General features: G+C 31.7%; 1 protein-coding gene across 2 annotated transcripts in view; it reads left to right on the forward strand.

Moving 5' to 3' along the window:
- The window catches only part of LOC126740754 (alpha-crystallin A chain-like), a 30,526-nt gene extending 14,297 nt beyond the window's left edge, over window positions 1–16,229 (forward strand). For both annotated transcript variants that reach the window (XM_050446915.1, XM_050446914.1), the window contains one exon: window positions 15,960–16,229. In XM_050446915.1, coding sequence (XP_050302872.1) covers window positions 15,960–16,052 — 93 coding nt within the window. In that variant the 3' untranslated portion in view covers window positions 16,053–16,229. The remainder of the gene's footprint in view (window positions 1–15,959) is intronic.
- The last annotated feature ends 4,353 nt before the right edge of the window (window positions 16,230–20,582 follow it).

The following is a 20,582-nucleotide window of genomic DNA, read 5'->3' on the forward strand; positions in this document are numbered from 1 at the left end:
AACCAAAACTTTTTCTCTAAATTGACTAAATGACCATGGTTATCCAAAAATGTGTATAACTTAAGGGGGATTAAGTCGATTAGAGAAATCAGTTTTTTAGAGGGATATGTTGATCTGGATGTGTCATCATTTTCTTTAAACTGAACAATACATGTTGTGTTTCTACTACATGTGAATATCATTTCTACTCCACCATCCCATCTAAGTTGCACAGGAATATCAGGGTTGTTAAAATCAGAACTAGAAAAGGGTTAGACTTACATGACAGATCTTCCTCCAAGATTTTTGTAAGGATGGATTCAATGGAAATTTAAAAAATCTATGATTTCTGTGACTGTCAATATTTGCATCAATATTTTAATCTAGATGAATATAAGGCAAAGGAAATATTAAACATTTTCCCAGTGGAGATCCAAGAATTAAAACTGAATTGTAAAAAAAAATTGAGAAAAGTAGTTATAATAAGTCCAAAATAGGATTGAATATATAATTATACCCTAGAAAATGATAATACATCCAAGATGCACCTCAACATTATTAGAAAACACTTAGGTATGTCATAATTGAAATTTACCTGTCTTCGGTGTTGACAGTTGAATTGAAAGAATTGTTGAAGTTTGGTATCAAATGAATGGTTGCCCGGCGCATACTACACTTGCTATTCGGGAATATCTAAATAACACGTTCAATAGGAATGGTATTGGCCTGCGACACAAAATTAATTGAGCACCAAGATCTCCTGATGTCTCTCCCAACGATTTTTTTGCCATTAAAAAAATAAAATTTACAAGGAAGAATCCAAATCTCGAGTTAAAAAATGCGATTTTGATGGAATGTAACAAAATTTCAGTTTATCAATTTTCGAATGTTGGAAAAATCACTTTTACGACTGTTTGGGTCATTGCTTAACGTCCCACGGAGGAATATTTGAACGTTTGCTATAATAAGTTGTTTAAGTTAATATTTTAGGTTTAATAAATTATTTTTAATTAAAAAGTAGTCATAAGTTTACAAGTTTTTTTTAATATTTAATGGTTTATATTATAATAATTTGGATGCGTATATACGATTGTACGAATTTCAATAATAATTTACCTAACTTTCTCACTTTGAGAAATACCTGTAAGTACGAGGCAACAAAAAAGGCAAAATGTTCACCAAGATTTTTGCTAATAACTTAAAGATAAAGATATTGAGAAGATCTAACATTTGGCCCTATTAAAAATTACATGCGATTTCCTATGTCCCGCCTGGCGGTGCAAGACTCTGTATATTTATTTTTCTTTAAGTAAGCAACTAACACATATAAAAATAGAAAAAATAATAGAATTAAACGAGTGTACGAGTTTCATTTTGACTGACGGTATGTAGGTTTAATTTTTTTTAAATGAATTTTCCATTGATCAGATAAAGAAGTACCCTCGACTTTAGATGGAGCCTGATTCAAGGAGGTTCTAGAAATTTAGTTTTATTGAATATTCAGTGTGTTAGAAATAAGGTAAATGGGTTAGAGTTATTTATGGATTCTCTGGGATACCCAAATATTGTAACGCTAACTGAAAATTGGTACCTAAGTCCAGCTAACTGGACTGGACTTATCATAAGATAATCTTTTTCATATTTAGTACGGGCTTTGTTTTCCTTTAAAATAAATCTAAGACTGTAGGTTAACCAAGGTGCTGCTTTTTTACTTATTCTTATGTTTTTGTAAGGCGCATGGATATCAAATAGGAAGTTAATATTTTGGTATAAAAAGTCAACTTTTTTATTTATTTATCTTCAATATAAAAACAATTGTCCCAACTAACTTGGCCCAGATCTATCGTGGCTTGTTTCTTTTAATTTTTTAATTAACAATTGGGCTTCATTGAATTTGTTCAAGATAGAAAAGTGAAAATTTTTATATACAAATTTGTTATCCGCATCAAAACTTTATTCCAATTGGTTTTTTGGCAAAGAGACCCAAACTTTGTAAAATTACTCTTAGTATAAAGTCTGCCACGTTTGTTTTTTGTTTGATCTTGGGCTTTAAACATTGACATATAAAATGAGACAGCTTTATGGTCAGATAGCCCTGTATTTGTGCAGTGACAAATAATATTACCTAAATTTGACCAAACATAATCGAGTGAACGACCTGTAATGCATGTTGGTTGATCAACATGCATGCTCAAATTAAAGGACTGCGAAAGATTGCACAATAACATGGCGTAATTATTGTACTGATTCAGAAAGTCTATGTAAAAATCACCCGAGACATTTGACACATGTGACAATAAAGATTCTAATTTTTCCAAAAAAACGATCACACAACTTTTAGAGGGAGATCTGTAAATCGCCAAAATATATAAATTAATTTTTTTGCAATACGCTATTGACAATTCAAACACTTTTTCTTTAAAAAGGAAATTAAAATTTGCTATTAGGAGAAAAGAATAACTAGAATTTAAATCATTATGCATCAATATTCACCATGGAAGAACTCCTCTCGAGCAAATTTTAAGACAATATAGTAATTTGTCAACCCCAGAGGCTCATCTTGCTTGGACATGAAGGAGTGCTGAAATTTCGCACTTGCCTCGATTAGAAGAGAAAAAAATGCTTATCTAGCAGAGCTTCAAAGTAATAAGTCTGGTAAATTGCTTTGGCGTGGTTTGAGACACCTTAATATTAGATCCTCTGGAGGTGACTCTGAACTTCCATCCAATTTAATTGACCAAATATAATTTTAAGGATTTCTTCGTTAGTGTATTTAATAAGTCAAATAATTGCTTTGAGAAAAAACATTTTTATTTGCCTAACAAGTTTAGTAATATTAGTTTTAACTTTTCCCTTATTAATCAATATTCAGTGAAAAAGATAATTAATGCCATTAAATCTAATGCTTCAGGACCGAACAATATTATCATTTTAATATCATTAACCCTATTACTAATAAAAAAATAGTTGTTTGTTACCAGGTTATTTGCCTAAAGCATGAAGGGATACGACTACCATTTCTATTCCAAGATTTCCAATCGTAAGAGTCCACAAGATTTATGTCCATTCAGTTTATTGAGTGTAATTTCTAAAGTCCTAGAAAGGGTGGTCTATATACAGTTTGCTACTTACCTGACATCCAACAATATACTTCCTCCTCAGCAGTCGGGATTTAGGACTGGACATAGCACAACTAGTGCACTCTTGAATATTACTGATAATATAATTCGAGCGCTTGACATGAAACTTTCTGTTATGGTGTCCCTTGATTACTCAAGGCTTTTGATGTAATAGGCCATGACTTACTTATTGCCAAACTGAAGTATTATGGATGCAAGGATATAGTCTTACCTTTTTTTAAAACATCTGTGGAATCTTACACAAAGAGTACGCATACATGCCAACTGTTCTGAGCCAAAACATATAGTATCAGGGGTATCTCAAGGATCTGTCCTTAGGCCTCTTTTATTTCTTGTCTACACGCCAGACCTACCAAAGGTTTTAAATTTATCAGAAATTCACCAGTATGCCGATGATACGCAGGTTCTCCACTACTTCGATCCCAACGATAATTTACTTGAATGTAATTTAAATGCTGAACTTAATTCAATTTCAGTCAAGGACCATTCACTCAAAGGAGCATAACTTAGTCATTAAAACAGCCAAAACTAAAATCATACTAATTTCAAATAAAAATGCTCGTAAAAATATTGTGATATCCGTTAAAATTCAACTGTATAACACATCAATTCCCTTTTCTGATAATTTGAAGATTCTTGGATTGAGTTTGGATAGCTCTTTGCGGTTCAGAGAACATATCAGAGCTCTGCTAAAAAGGTGTTATTTGAGAATACGTATGCTATCATGCTAACAAATTAATTTTAAATTATAAGACTAGGAAAAAACTTACTGAAGCTTTTGTTTTATCCATTATCCAATATTGTTTGATAATTTATTTTTCCTATTTAGATCAACAGGCTCACTACTGGTTTCAACGTGCTTAAAACACCTGTTGCCGATTTATTTTTAATTTAAGAAGTCTGATCATGTCTCTCAAGGAATATTTATTTAAGTTTTTATTGTCTATATTTCTATACCGTTTATATAATACCCGAAGCCCTCAATATCTGTATGAAAAACTTTTACCTAGAAATCGAGTACATGGTCGAAATATTAGACATAATGGGCAGTGTGAATAAAAACTTAGCTTTTGCTTTTAGTATGAAGTATAAGGTTTAGCTTTTACTAGGTAGATTTAGCTTTTGCTAATAGCATTTGCTGAAATTGAAGTGAATAACCTTTTGCTTTTACTTACTAGCAAAAGCTGGATATTTTAAGTATTTACTTAAAGTTCTTATTTGGTAAATCATTGAAAGAAAAATGTTTTTATTCTGATAAGGCCTATTTTTATATTTTTGTGCCTAATCAGTCGGCCGTGAAATTCTGTGGAACTGCAGGCGCAGACCTGTCGATTTTTAACTGCCGATGTGCAAATCGACAAAGGCAACTATCGAGCACATTTTTATAAATTGTTTAAACCAGTATCATTTCCGAGTGCTAAGTGTTTACGTTTAAAATGAGTAGTGATTCAGAAAATTCTACAAGTGATTTTTTTGCGGGGGGAAGTTCGTGCAAAAATTTCGTCCAACCTGTAATTGATGGAAATTTTGGAAAGCTATAATATTGTATTTAATAAATCGCAAGTTCCTAAAATAATAGAGCAAAAAGAACAAGCATACAAAGAAATCCACCAAAAATATATTTTGCAAATTGGAAGGGATTTAACTGAAAAACAACTTAAAAAGAAAATCCAAAATATGAAGACCGAGTTGAAGAAAAATACGGACAAAACTGCCACGGGAAATAAGAAAATTGTTTTAAACGCGTGGGAAAAACAACTTTTGGCGCTAATGGAAGGACAAGAAAACCCTGTTTTTCAAAAAGTGCCAGGTAGGTAATAAGGAGGGGGTAAAATAAAAAAAATGTAAAAAGTCAGGTAATATGTCATTTAAGAGGTTTTTTGGTACAAAGGTTTTTGATTTTAGATCCCACTGAATATTTTAGAAAATGGACGGGGATAGGGAGGGAATAAAATTTAAAAAAAAAACGTTTTTTCGTATCAAATATCGAGTAATATGTCATTTTAGGGGTTTTTGGTTATGCATATTTTGATTTTACACCCCACTGAATTTTGGGGGGGAGAAAACATCTGAGAGAGGGAAACATTTCATAATATGAAGTTTTATAAGTTTTTCTTAAGGTAATATTTTTGGGCTAAATGAATCTAGTTCTACTAATTATTTTACGAATCCATCATCAAGGTCGAAACTTAAAATATGATGTGTGTCGTTTTCTAAGTACTAAGGGAGGGTTAGGTACTCAAACAGTGATGTGGAAGTATTGATTGAATTTGCAGCGGTTTTTTTTTTCGCTGAATAGTATAAATTACCGTTTTGCTGCTATTTGATTCAAAAAAATTATTGCAGAAGCAATATCTGTGGAACAACCTCAGCCATCAACGTCCAAAACTGAAGAATTTATTCCATCTCCACCTCATGTTCGGCGTTTACCTGATAAGTCTCCAGTTACCAAAAAATCCAAATTTAAGGAAACAGACGAAACCTCAAATTTGTCCAATACTGAGCTTCAACGACTGGTATTGTTGAAACAGCTGGAACTAATAAGGGTTCAAAAGGAAAAGAAAAAATTATTGTTGGAAAAAATACAAAAAGAAAATGGAGATCAATTTGTAGAAATAAATAATGTGCTGTTCAAAAAGTTGTAACTAAAGGAATAAATTGTTTTCGTTGTTAACGTTTTTAAATTAATGAACTTTACTCAGATTAAGGTACCAACTTACATCTAAATTTGTAAATTTAACTTAAAAAAAATCAGAATAATGAAAACCATAAAATATAACATAATACAGTGTGGCCCATTGAAAACTTTCTAGAAGATGTTTAGACTTCCTCCAAAATATCCTCCTTTAAGTTTCTTGTTAATTTTACTTATTACGTATTAATATTCATGTTGTCTTTTGATATTATACAGTGCGTTTTTTTAATGCGGTACATAGGATTTTACATGAATGTCAAGTGCATGTTAGGCCCATTTCTACTGTAGTTATAAAAATTGACACAGGCTAAGTTTGGGCTCTTAGCAGCATACTACTCCCAGCTCTTAGAATAAAAATGCTTAAATTTATTCTAAAAATTAATTTAAAAATTTAAAAATTGACTCTTCTGAAATACCCCGTACAATACAGGACCACCGGCTACAGACATTCATTAGTTGTCAAATGTTTTGACACAGATTTACAGAATACAGTAAATATATATATGAATATAGTAATTCTGTAAATCTGTGGTTTTTACATAACAACAAATAAAAGCTCAATTTTTTTAAATTATTTATTAAAAAATGATTCTTGTTTATATGATTGGTGTAAGATTGAAGATTGTATCAGTCTCATACCAGGAAATGGCAAATGTATTTACTGGCTTTTATATCCAGATCGCCCAGTTCTACGCAAATCAATTAGAAAGTATGTAGTAGAAAGATTATCAATAAGTAGTAGAAAGATTTCTTTTAAGAGTAAACAAAAACACTTCATCAAATTTACTTTAAATAAAAGGTCCTTAAAAGAATGTGATGTAATTTGTTCCTGAAGTAGCTGCTTAAAAGCATTAAAATACAAATTATTAATTTAATTTCTTTATTTTTTTTTATATGGATTTATTTTTAGTAAAATTAAATGCTTATTTTGTTAAATAAATTTCGTTTTTGACATCATTTAAGTCACCTTTTTGACATTGTCAATGTAATAATGAAATAGCTGGTATTAAATCAATATATAATCAATATATACAAGGCTATGAAAAAGTGTTTGTTTTCTAAGATTAAATTTGATTTTTCTGAAAATCCAGCAAGTTTTTAAGAAGAAACTAAAGCTTGTTATGTTTCTAGAGACCTAAGTTTGACATAGTAAAAATAAACTTAACAAGCACTTGAAATTTTACCATGTAAAATCCTATGTACCGCATTAAAAAAAACGCACTGTATGGTATCATACTTAGTAGTATATTTACAACTGCAATTGAAAAAATATATTTTTTATTTCTTCTCGTCTCTGTTGACCACGCTGACGGTCGTTATTTAGCTCATTATTAACTTCTTCACCATCGTGATCCTCGGCGGCTACTTCTTCTTCGTCATTTGGTAATTGGTCATTTAAATGTTTAGCAACATTATGCAGAACTACAGCGCTGACCATTACTGACTGAATTTTGTCAATGTTCAATCGTATCGGATGTTGCAAAATAGGGAATCGACGTTTTAGTTGTCCAAAACAGCGTTCTATAATAACGCGCTCTCCTTTATGTAAATTATTATACGCTATTTCTTGAGGTGTGGTGGGGTTTCTATACGGTGTTTCTATACTGTAGTTCTGTTGACGTCTTCTCATCATACCAAAAATATTTGATCTTCTTAAAATACGACTGTCGTGCACCGAGCCAGGCCATTGAGCATCTACGGATGTAAAAATTTCTTTTGCATCACAAGTTGCTTGCACATTTATACTCCACCAGCCTTTCCTATTAACATACTCGTCACCATGTAGCGATGGCTTTATTATTGGTACATGAGGGCAATCAATTGCACCAAAAGCACAGGGAAATCTATACAACTGTGCCCATTCGTTGATTGCCTGGTCAGTCGAGTTTTCTGTAGGAAATTTAATCAAAATTCCTGCCTTTTCAACTATTTTTGGTAAAACGTGAGATATCGTTTTACATATTGTTGTTCTATGAACTCCTTCCTCTTTTCCGATCCCTATTTGAAATCGGGGATCACTTAGAAAGCGCAAAAATATTTGAATTTTTTTATTGGACTTAATGCACCACCTCTAGTCTCTACTTTTGGCTCCAAAAAAATGGTTAGCTATCCACTCAACATTTTCTTCACTAAATCTATACAGACCGTGGAATTCTTCGGCACGACTTTCTTTTCTTTTGGGATAAAATTTTACAGATCTTATATTCATAAATGCAGCCATTTCTGCCAAACTGTTTAAAAATACTAAATTTTTAAGCCAGGATTTTGCAAAAACAAGCTTGCAAAAATGTAAGCTTTTCCTTAATATTCTTAGTAATTACTTACTTTTATTCACACCCATTTTAGATAATGCTAAAAACTTAAGCTTTTGCTAATTGCATTTTTAGTAAAAGCTACTACTTATTTTTATTCACTGCAAACTAAGCATTTGCTAGGAAAATGTAAGTTTTAGCTTTTACTGAATTTTTATTCACACTGCCCAATACCCTCACTATGCCACACCATTCAACTGCTCTGTTTACTCGTTCTTTTACGTACAATATTGTTCTTTTTTATAATAGTCAAAATCCTTTAAAGTTTAATGACAGTTGAAGTTGGTTGTTTTAGTTATAGTGAACTATAATGTATAAGTAGAGTTGCAATTATGATTTATTTAACTAATTAATTAAAATAGTTCGTGTAAGAAAACTTAACTCTTATATTAGATTTAAAAACCATTTAAAAATATTCTTAGTTACTAAGGCATATAATACATTAGACGAGTTTTTTAATGATGTTTTGTCCTCATTACCAAATAGGTACAGTGGCGGCCAGCAAATTAAAAACGATACAATTTTTAATATTTTATGCTAAAATCATACGGTATATTTTCTATTTGCACATAAATGTTTTTATCACTTCATGTTAAGCTTGCACATGCATAAATATTTGGATTTGAAACAGGTTTGGAATCTGATATTTTAACAATTTAGAAATACCTTGGATAGCTAAATAAAAACGATTCATCTTTTGTTTTTTTTTATCATTTTTTGTCGAATATGAATGTGTAGCATTTATTTATCATTTAGTTGGTGTCTCACTTAAGTAATACAAGGTCAATATAAAACAAACGTTATGGGTAAAAAAAAGAGTTGTGACCCTGAAAAAAGACAAGTAATTTTAAATTTGATTCAAGAAGGGCATTCATACAGTAAAGTTGCAGCAATGCTAAAATGTTCCAAATTTATGGTTCATAATGCTATTAAACATTATAAAACTCACGGCACGGTTAGAAATGTACCTAGGAAGAAAAGGCCTAGAATAACAACCGCAAGAGAGGATAAAATTATGGTACGTTTAGCAAAAAAGTCGCCTCATTTAACAGCAGTAGATATCAGACGTGAAATGTATGCACAAAACGATCCGAAGCCATCAGTAAGAACAATTCGCCGCCGACTTAATGAGTTTCAACTATTTGGAAGAGTTTCCCGAAAGAAGCCACTTGTCTCAAAGAAGAATCGTAAACTCCGATTGCAGTTCGCACGCGATCATTTGAGTTGGACCCTTACCCAATGGAAAAATATACTTTGGTCGGATGAAACAAAACTTAATCGCATCGGATCGGATGGTCGTACTTAGTACGAAGACCACCTGGTGAGGAATTAAATCCAAGATTCACAAAATTAACTGTTAAACATGGAGGTGGTTCAATCATGATGTGGGGCTGCATGTCATGGTATGGAGTTGGAATTATGGATCAGGAGAAATACAAATCTATATTAGAAAATGTGATGCTTCCATATGGAGAAGAAAAATTACCTATTACCTGGAAATTTCAACAGGATAATGACCCCAAGCATACAGCACGTTCAGTAAAAAGGTGGTTTGAACAAAACGTCGTTGATGTAATTGAATGGCCCTCGTGTAGTCCAGACCTCAACCCGATAGAGAATCTGTGGAATGATCTTAAAAGAATAATTCAGCCAAAGCAATTTAAAAACATGGACGAACTAGTGAAAGGTGTTCAAGAAGCTTGGTATTCCATCCCAATTACTCGCTGTCAAACTTTAATAGAATCTATGCAAAGAAGATGTCTAGCAATAAAAGAAGCTAAAGGATATCCTACCAAATACTGATTTTTTTTGGTGTAAAATTAAAATATTGAATTCGTTTTTAATTTGTTGTCCATTAATTTTGTAAACATTTTTTTTCCCTAGATTTTTGAATAGATTACTATTGATTTATGGTAGAATGTGTTTAATATGTCTAACCCTTATAAATAAATATCATTCGTAAAACTGCATAAAATGGTTTTCCAAAAAAATTAAATTTTGTGTCGTTTTTAATTAGCTGGCCGCCACTGTATGTGTGATTTGCAAAAAAATATTGTAACTAGTTCTAAATTTGATATTGTATAGATTTATTATAGATATAATATTGACATAGATTTATTAAAGCTTTAAAATTAAATGTCAATTTTAATTTTAATGTGCAATAGCTAATAGCTGTAATCTATAAATGAACTTGAAAATAAATAGTATCATGCTACTTGGGCTGCTACTCTCTTCCACCCCTTGGTTTGGAAACCAATCTTAAGATTAGAGAAGAGTAAAATATAATAGAATAAATATGTATGTACATTTACAAGAATCACTCAAAAGATTGTCTTCTCATTTCTTTATGTATGTATATACAGAGAAAAAATTTCTGATTCTTTCTTTTTTTTGGATTTTGATGGGCTTATTAAATTTCTAGGGAGCATGTTAAATATTTTAGGTACCAGATATGAAAACTGCTTTGTACCAATTGCTTTTTGTACGGTAGAAGTTACCAGTGAATTTATAAGAATTATATAAATATCTATAAGAATATTATAAGAATGCTGGTTTATTTTAAATGATCGAATTGATATTTAACTAATGATTCAGCATAAAATTGACGTATGTTAAAAATTTTATATTTTGAAAAAAGCTCTTTGCTGGGTTGTCGAATATTCTTCGTGAACATTCCTTTTTTTTGTAATGTGGCTATTGATCTCGGGTAAGTTATGGAAACTCCTGGTCATGCCAATATGCCATATCTTAATATAGATTGGACTAAACCATTATAAATAATGAGGTTTTTTTTGGTAGTTTGAGTATTTCTAACTTCTTTAAAAGTGAATAACAAATATTTCAGTTATGTGCATAATGCTTTGATGTGGTCATTCCATTTTAGATGGGAGACAACGACAACTCTGAGATAGGTAATATTTTGACAACTTCTTATTTCTAAGTTTTTGTTTTCTACCTTTAGTGATGTAATATTAAGTTGAGGTTTTATTGATATTCATTGTTGAAAGGTGCTCATCAAACTAGTCTTTTATTATTTGGAGGTCTTTTTCTGCTATATGTTTTACTTCCTGTCAAGAGTCTCCTCGGATTAAAATGGCACAATCGTCGGCAAATGCAATTATTTCTCCATTTAGGGGAAGTACTAACAAATTATTTAGATAGATTTTAAAAAGAGTCGGAGAAATAAAATTGATTTCTTAAAATTAATGAAAAACAATTGGAACAATCATTGTAATTTTTTTAGGGGTAAAATGGTGAAATGCGTTAACTTGGTAAGAATTTTTTATTTCTTTTTTTTCTTTGTCACTTTTGTTCATATCCTGTTTTTTTTTATATATAAGCTTCTGTTTACTTTTATATACTAGATCCCTAAGTTTTTGATTTCGATTTTAAAATTCGTATCGGGTTAGTATAGTACCTATCCTACGTAGCCACAAATCTGTAACTTATATCAACCTATCGTTTTTTATTTGAGGGAAAAAAAGAAAAACACTTTTTTGTATTCTTCTCTCGTTCTTTGCATAAATACGTTACTGAAGTACTCAATTTAATTAACAAATTTAACTATTAACATGATTACATTTGCCATTTTTTGAAGAGTTTCCAAGAGTTAATCGGACTTAGTGGGAAAAAAATGAAAAGATTCTCATTCGCATTTTATAACATAAGATCATTAGTACCTCACTTGGCTGAATTTAAAACATTTTTGTTGGAAAAAAAAATTGACTTTGTTGGTCTGGGTGAGACATGGTTGCATTGTGGTATACCGGACGATGTTTTAAATGTGATGGTTATAGATTTTTAAGATTAGATCGCAGTGCAGGCAGAGGCGAAGGTATTGGTATATTTATTTCAAATTCAATTGAATTCGAGCAGCTACATTTAAATTGTTCGTCAGTACTAGAGGAGGTATGGCTTAAAATTAAACTTAAAAACAAAAACGTTATAATAGGCACTGTATACACGCCTCCTTCAGGCTCTGTCTCAGATTTTCTGGATACCCTTGAGAATAATTTATCACAACTTTATACAAATTGCCATGATATTATATGTGGTGGAGATATAAATATAGACCTGCTAAATATCGAGGACACAAAATCACACACACAGAATTTCAGGAAAACAATAGAACTCTTTGATCTAAAACAAACAATTAATAGTCCAACTAGAATCTCAAATAATAGCTCAACACTAATCGATATTATTTTGGTTTCTACGCAGGAAGCCAGGCAAGATTTTTACGGTACTAATAAAGTAAATAATCTCTCTGATCATTATTTAGAATTTTCAGTCTTATTTTAAAAATGTAGTAAACACCTACAAATCTATAAGGTCAAGATGCTTAAGTAAAATAGACAAACAAAGCGTGCTCGACTGCCTGGCTGTATCTCCTTTATATAATACTTATTATATAAATAATCATGTGTTGAAAGTTGATTTTTTTACTAATACAATACTTAACTTATTTGATCAATTAGCTCCCTATAAAACAATTAACTATAAACATAGAAACCAGCCATGGTGTACTTTTGCTGTTCAATGTTTTATCAAGCGAAAGGATCAGGCTTATAACAAATTTTAAAAAAATAAAACCCCTCTAAATTGGAATTACTATAAATACATTAAAAACGAAACTACTAGTATTATAAATAGAGAAAAAAAAGCCTACCTAGAACACTTACTAGAGAATAACAATGGCAACGGAAAAATTTTATGGAAAACTCTCAAGAATCTTAATATTTTAAACAAAAAGTCCGGTGATACTATTCCCAACAATCTTAATAACCCGAATGAAATAAACAACTTTTTTCTTCAATTTTCTCAACTTGAACCACCAGATCCGGACTTGATTTTATTATATACTGCTAGTACGGCAAAAAACATTATTGAGCTTTTTTCTTTTAGATTGACGGATGAACAGGAAGTTTACACTGCCTTATCATCAATAAAATCAAATGCCGTTGGTCCGGATGGTCTAAACAGTGAAATGCTAAAATTATGCTGCCCTCAGATTCTAAATATTTTAGTTAATATTTATAACTCGTGTATTCTCGTATCTAAATGTCCAGACTCCTGGAAAATTACTAGAGTTTTTCTGTTGCCAAAAACTAAAACCGAGCCCACAAACCTTTCAGAATTAAGACCCATATCCATTTTATCACCCTGCTCGAAAATATTTGAAAAAATCTTAACCGCTAGAATAATAGAACACCTGAATAAACACAATATCCTTCCCTTGAGACAATCGGGATTTAGAAAAGGCTACAGTTGCTGTACAGCACTGTTGGACGTGGTTGATTCAATAATGTCAAATATAGACTCTGGAAACTCATGTGTTTTGATATTGTTAGACTACACAAGAGCGTTTGATAAGGTAAACCACCAGGTCCTGTTCGCTTTGCTATTGCATATTGGATTTTCACAGAGTGCTGTCGATCTAATTAAAAGCTATTTATCTAATAGGGTTCAATATGTAGAAACTGATAAGAGATGTTCGGACAGAGGGTCGCTTCACTGTGGTGTTCCACAGGGCTCCGGGCTATCCCCGTTACTATTCTGCATATACACTTGTTATCTCACACATGCCCTTGAACACTGTATTGATTATAGTTTTGCTGATGATGAACAATTATTATACTCTGTCACACCTAATAGCATAGCACAAACTCAACTTAACATAAATAAAGATTTGAATCAACTAGTTCGAAACTCAGAAAAACACCACTTAAAATTAAACCCTTTAAAAACTAAAATACTTGCTTTTGGAAAACAAAAAATTGACTTAGAAAACCAACTTAAAATTAATTTAAATAACTCAGAGCTTACCTTTGAAAAAAAATCGAGGAATTTGGGGGTAATTTTAGATACAGATTTAAGATTCAGCGAACATGTATCTGCGTGTGTACAGAGGGCGTATGCAAATTTAAAGTTGTTATATCCATATATATATAAAGTTGTATAGGCGTGCACTAAGTCAAAAACTAAAATTAACATTGTCAGATGCTCTTGTGTTAAGTCACTTTAATTATTGTGATGCATTGTATGGTCCATGCCTAACCAAATAGGATAGGGACAGGATACAGCGAGTTCAGAGGTCGTGTTTGCGGTTTGCATTTGGCATAAGGAAGTTTGAGCCAGTAATTCACAAACTCAAAACTTGCAATTGGTTGGATATGGAAAATCGCCGTACATTTCACTCCGCTGTCTTATTCCACAGAATAATATTTAATAAAAGTCCACCATATTTGTACAACAAAATAAAGTTTAGAACAGATGTTCACAACTTAAACCTAAGGTATAGGGGCCTAATATCTCCTCCTTTCCATAAAACTGCCTTGTTTGCAAGATCTTTCTCTTATAATGTTTACCTATTATACAATCATATTCCTCTCGAAATGAAAATACTCACGCCAACAAAATTCAAATATCTATATAAAAATAACTTGCTAACACACGACTAAGTCTTGTTGTTTTTTATTTATCTTTTTTTTTCATACGGTATAGTGTACTTGTGTTTTGGGTAGACTTTTATTTTATTAATTGAAACTTCCTTTTTTAAAAACAATACGTTTAATTAAAAAGAAGAATACAATTAAAGCAACTTACAAACTAACATGAAGTTTGCTTAAAGACTACCGTTTAATGACTAATTCGTGCCTGCAAAGCAACTGGTATATATATAAAATAAATGCTAAACAAGCTGGATGAAGCGAAAGAGAATGAATAAAAATATACATAGGCATAAATGGCCATATAACTGTAGGTACAAACGTCTACTATAAGTATAAGAACTAGGAACTATTAGAATGTTTTGAGTAAAAACAGTGTTGTAATTTACTTGTGTTGAAATTATAAAACTACATACTACTTATGATTTGCTATTGTGCTAACATTGAATCTATATATTAATTTAATATTCTTTGTTGTTAGTTACAGTTACAACATTTTTACGGAGTTTATTCAATATCAGTTTTACTGCCTTAAACTCCATTTTGCAGTAATACATTCATCATGTATGAAGAATGTATACCAATAATGCACTGTAAACTTGTACTATTACTGGCAAATAAATTTATTTATTATTATTATTATTATTATTAATATATTACATTTATTTTGAAACGGTTTGTTTTGCCTATACGTTTCTTCAAATCATCCCACTGTTTCTAGAGTAGTCTAGACGGGTGTATTACAACACGTAGACCAAGAACATCGCGTTATCGTATCGAATACTAACCTGCCGCAATCTGGAATTTTCGAGACGCTTTGCGCGCGACTATAAAATATGTTCGATTTGTTCGGGGACAGCAGATTCGAATAGTGTGAGCGACTGAAAAGTGAAAGCAGCGAATAAACAGGCAATTTTCTTAGTGAATTTATATATACTGCAAAGTTCTAAATAGTGTGCAAATTAACCAAAAAAAAATGTCTCTACTGCCATATTTATTGAATGAATCCGCTCTTATGCCACGCAAGCAGTGGATATCATTATTTTGTCCGGAAGAAGCTCTACGTCCTCTGGATTCTGCCCTAAACCAACTAGCCGCTCTGGATAAAGACGTGTCAATTTTATCGGATAAGGATAAGTTTCAAGCCAACATCGATGTTCAACAGTTTAAACCAGAAGAATTGACCGTCAAGTTAAACGACGATAACACCGTCACCGTGGAAGGCAAGCACGAAGAACAGCAAGACGAACATGGGTATATATCCAGGCATTTCGTGAGAAGGTATGTTTTGCCTGAAGATTGTGACATCAAAGGGTTGCAGTCGAAACTATCCAGCGACGGAGTGTTGAGTATTACAGCCCCGAAAAAGCCTGAACACAAACAGGTTGAATATAAGCAGATTCCTATCGTGAAGACCGGTCCTATAAAAAGAATCCAGGACAAATCCGAACAGGTATCAAAAAAGAAAGCCTCATGAACCATAGTGAGTCATCCAAACCTTTAAGGCATTATGAAAAAATACCTAATATTACTTTAATCTTATTTCATTTTTGTCGTGTTATGTTTTCCAATAAGACTGAGAGTAATGAATATACTTTTAGGTTAGTCGCCTTCTTGTAATATTAGTATGAAAAATAAATGAGGTTACGTTGGATATGGTGTTTTAATTATAAGTTACTTGTATAGATCACGTATTTCTCAAAACTAAAATTAAAGAAAATATACTTAAATTTAATCCATATATAGTAAATCACGATATAACAGATCACTTGCCTATATTAATAAATATTGTTTCAAATAAAAATAAACCAGAAAACTCTAAAATAAATGACATAACAATTAGAAACATAAATTATCAACAATTAATCGAATTGGCCAAAAACAGAAACTGGAATGAAATATCTACACAAAACGACCCTAACTTAGCCCTTGAATCTTTTGGTAAAAAAAATATCTGAAATAATAAATCAGTCATACTATGAAAGAGTGTTAAACACAAGAGTTAAAAAAATTAAACCTTGGATATCGCAAGGTATAATTACTTCAATAAAAACTAGAGACAAATTAAAACAAAAATTAAGGAAAAATCCTACACCAGAAAAAATCTTTGAATATAAACAGTACAGAAATAAACTGAATAATCTGATCAAAAATACAAAAAATGATTACTACAAAAATAAAATTCAGGAAAATAGTAATAACATAAAAAATATACAATTTTATAAATGAGGCTGTAAATGAAGATGGGAATGAGGGTAAAAGGGAAATAAAAGTGATTAGGTCGCAAAATGGTGATCAAATAATAAATCCTATAGAGATCGCTAATCATTTTAACAAGCATTTCATGAATGTTGGTTTAAACCTATCAAAAAGCATTAATACTCCCCCTCACCCCTTCACAATAAGCAGGACATTCTCAAATTCCATGTATTTGAAACCCCTTACTATAAAACATTACTATTAAATATATAAATTCTTTAAAAAATAATGGCTCACCTGGTAAAGATGGAATTTCTGCAAAAATCTTAAAACTGCTCCATATGCACATTTTACCACCACTTGTACATATTATAAACTTAATTTTTAAAACTGGTGTAGTGCCAAGTCATTTTAAAGTATCTGTGGTGAGTCCAGTTTTTAAGTCCGGAAGTAAGGAATTGATGGATAATTATAGACCAATAAGTGTCATCTCTAACCTGGGAAAAGTCTTCGAAAAATGCTTTAAGGATAGACTGTTATGTTATTTTGTCCAAAATAATGTACTATCAAAAAATCAATTTGGTTTTACTCGAGGAGTCAGTACAATAGATGCTATATATGAGCTTGTTAGTGATATAACTAAAAGTATGGACAAAAATAAAAAGTGCCTTGCGGTGTTTCTCGACCTAACAAAAGCATTCGATACAGTATCACACCAAATATTATTACAAACATTAGAAAAATATGGTATCAGAGGCAAAGTATTACAACTTTTACAGAGTTATCTATCAAACAGAATGCAATACCCCAAGATAGAAAATAACCTTAGCGATCCTGATATCATTAAAATTGGAATACCGCAGGGCACTGTACTAGGACCCCTACTTTTCAATGTTTATATAAATGCAGTGAATGATATAAAAACTCCTGGCAAAGTAATATCCTATGCAGATGATACAGGAATTATATTTATTGGAGACACATGGCAAGAGGCAAAAGTTAAGTTTCAAGAAGGTCTATCATTAATCAAAAATTTTTTCGACACCTTTAAATTGTCACTTAATCCAAAAAAATCTCAATATATAGCATTTTCCATAAACAGTTCAAATAGACCAAACTTTCAAAATATTATTGTAAACAATATTAATGAACCAATTGCACAGGTAAACTCTATAAAATATTTGGGAGTCCATATAGACAAACATCTAAAATGGGATATACACATTGATTATTTAACAAAAAAGATAAAGGCACTCTTACATAACTTTTATTTATTAAGGGAAATTTTGTGCAGAAAACTCATTGTGTTGATCTATAAAGCTCTCGCGGAACCCCTATTAAGGTATGGGATATTGATTTGGGGTGGGGCATATGAAAACAGTCTAAAAAATCTTAAAACAATACAAAACTCAATAGTAAAGATAATGTTAAAGAGACCTAGGTTGTTTTCAACAAAGCAATTATATAATTCTGAAATACAAGATTTGAAAACTCTTTTTATAACAACCTGTTGCTCTTATGTTCATAAATTCTATGGTAAACAAAGTATAATAAACCATAGACACCAAACCCGAGCTAATAAACACCAGCAAATTGTACTACCTTATATGATTCGAGATTTTGGTCAACATTCGGTAGTATTTTTAGCTCCAAAATTTTATAACCTCCCAGAAAATGTCAAACAACAGAAATACTTCAAAAATTTTAATGAGCATGCCCTAAGTTATATATTAGGAAACAAAAGAAAATTTTGTTGATTGATCATAAGTGCTTGTATCAATATTCTGCTTTTCACCAAACTTTTTATTTTCTTTCTTTTTATTTAAAAATTATGTGCGCTTTGGCCTGTCTCATACCAGGGGACTCAGTCCATCTTCGGTGGGTCCACTTGTCCAGCAGACCCTTCACTGACGCGACCGCAACGCATTTGGCGATACCAACTATGGGTTCCGGCCCCATCGGCACATTCGCGGATCTCAGTCTGGCTTTCCAGCCAGAGACTCCTCCATATTTATCCACTTAACACTAAAACTCACTAACTACTAAACTCACTACTCACTCACTACTCACTGAGATTCTGCTTAGTTCATTAAACTAGTTCTTGACTTCGCGTAATTTCACGTCTTATTTTAGCCTCTAGGGTTTTCTTTGCCCGACAACAGCAGTACCAAAGGATACAGATTACTACGACAGTACCACCAACCAACTTCAAACTTTCATTGCCGATACGCCATTACGTCCATCAGCAGTAACGCCGCCGCTATTTACACTTTGTGCTATTATAACTTCTTCCTTGGATTGTGTTTTACCCATTTTATTTTTCATTTTATTTTATACCAAGTATCGTTTTTAACTTTCTTTTCAGGGAAACTGGACTCTTTTCAAACGGAACCACAAATAGCAAACTTTTTAGCTAGTAGCCTTTTTAATCTGTGATGGAACTTGGAACTGTAGGCATTGTGCTACCACTATAAAACTTAACTTAATCACGTGCAGCTGGCAGGGTCGCCATATAATATTCTTAGTTTGGGGACATTAAGAATATATTGTTCGAATGGAACGTACTCAAATTAAAACACACATTCTCTACTAAAACCAAAACTATATTATTTCCATTCAAGTATAAAAACCTTTTGTTCAATAGCTAACTTGCTTACGCTATCATAATTAATCGACCTACTTATAGGCTAGAGGCAATAACCTTACATTAACACTTATTTCCTTTATGATTTCGCATAGAAAAAATAAGCCATTGCAGAATTTTTATAAAAACTACTTTTAAGGGTGTTTAACCTATTGCATACTACCACAACCTAACTGTCCTTCATACAAAATATCGTTGATCGCTTTTTTTGCATAAATTTGTTGCTCCGAATTCATCTTTTTTAATTCATTTCTCCATGTTATTCCGATGTTTTCACATTCATCTGAGCGTTGTAAATACTCACATGCCAAATTTAGTAAATGTTTTTGAGAGGCCATCGATTGTCTTTTTGCTGGCGGTCGCTCTATAGCTGGTTTTGGCCTCTGGTTAATATTTACATCTTCCTCCTAAAACAAAAATACAACATTTTTATAAAACTAAAATAATTTAAAGTAAAGGGCGAAAAAACAGTCTGCTATTTTCACAGATAATATTTAAATACTTTTGTTGCTTTATGCTACAGCTACAGCTCCTTCAAATTAAATGCAATTTTACTAATATGATTATTTCAATAATTTAAGATTCCAAAAAATTTGAAAACAGGATTTAAAAACAGATGGAATTTTCCACATTGCGTTGGCGCCATAGACGGCAAGCATATTGCCATACAAAAGTCAAGGATCTGGGTGTGAATACTACAACTATAAACAATTTTTTAGTATTGTATTAATGGGCATCGTAGATTCAAATTATGAATTTATTATGGTCGATATTGGAGCTAATGGACGCATGTCAGATGGAGCCGTGCTTGCAAATACTAAATTTGGACAGTTACTGGAAAATGAAGGATTAAATCTCCCTCCTCCAAGAATATTACCCAACAGTAATTATCAATTGTCATTTGTTTTTGTGGGGGTTTAGGCATTTGCACTAAAAGATAATTTTATGAAACCTTTTCCACAAAGAAATTTAACACGAGAAGAAAGAGTATTTAATTATAGGTTATCTCGTGCCTAACGAATTGTGGAAAACACATTTGGTATATTAGTGTCGCGTTTCAGATTACTTTTGACGACAATTAATTTATCACCTGAAAAAGTATAAAGAATAGTTTTAGCTTGCTGCTATCTTCACAACTTTCTGAGACGCAAAATTAAATGCCAG

The sequence above is a fragment of the Anthonomus grandis genome, chromosome 9, assembly GCF_022605725.1.
Source record: "Anthonomus grandis grandis chromosome 9, icAntGran1.3, whole genome shotgun sequence".
Classification (NCBI taxonomy): Eukaryota; Metazoa; Arthropoda; class Insecta; order Coleoptera; family Curculionidae; genus Anthonomus; species Anthonomus grandis.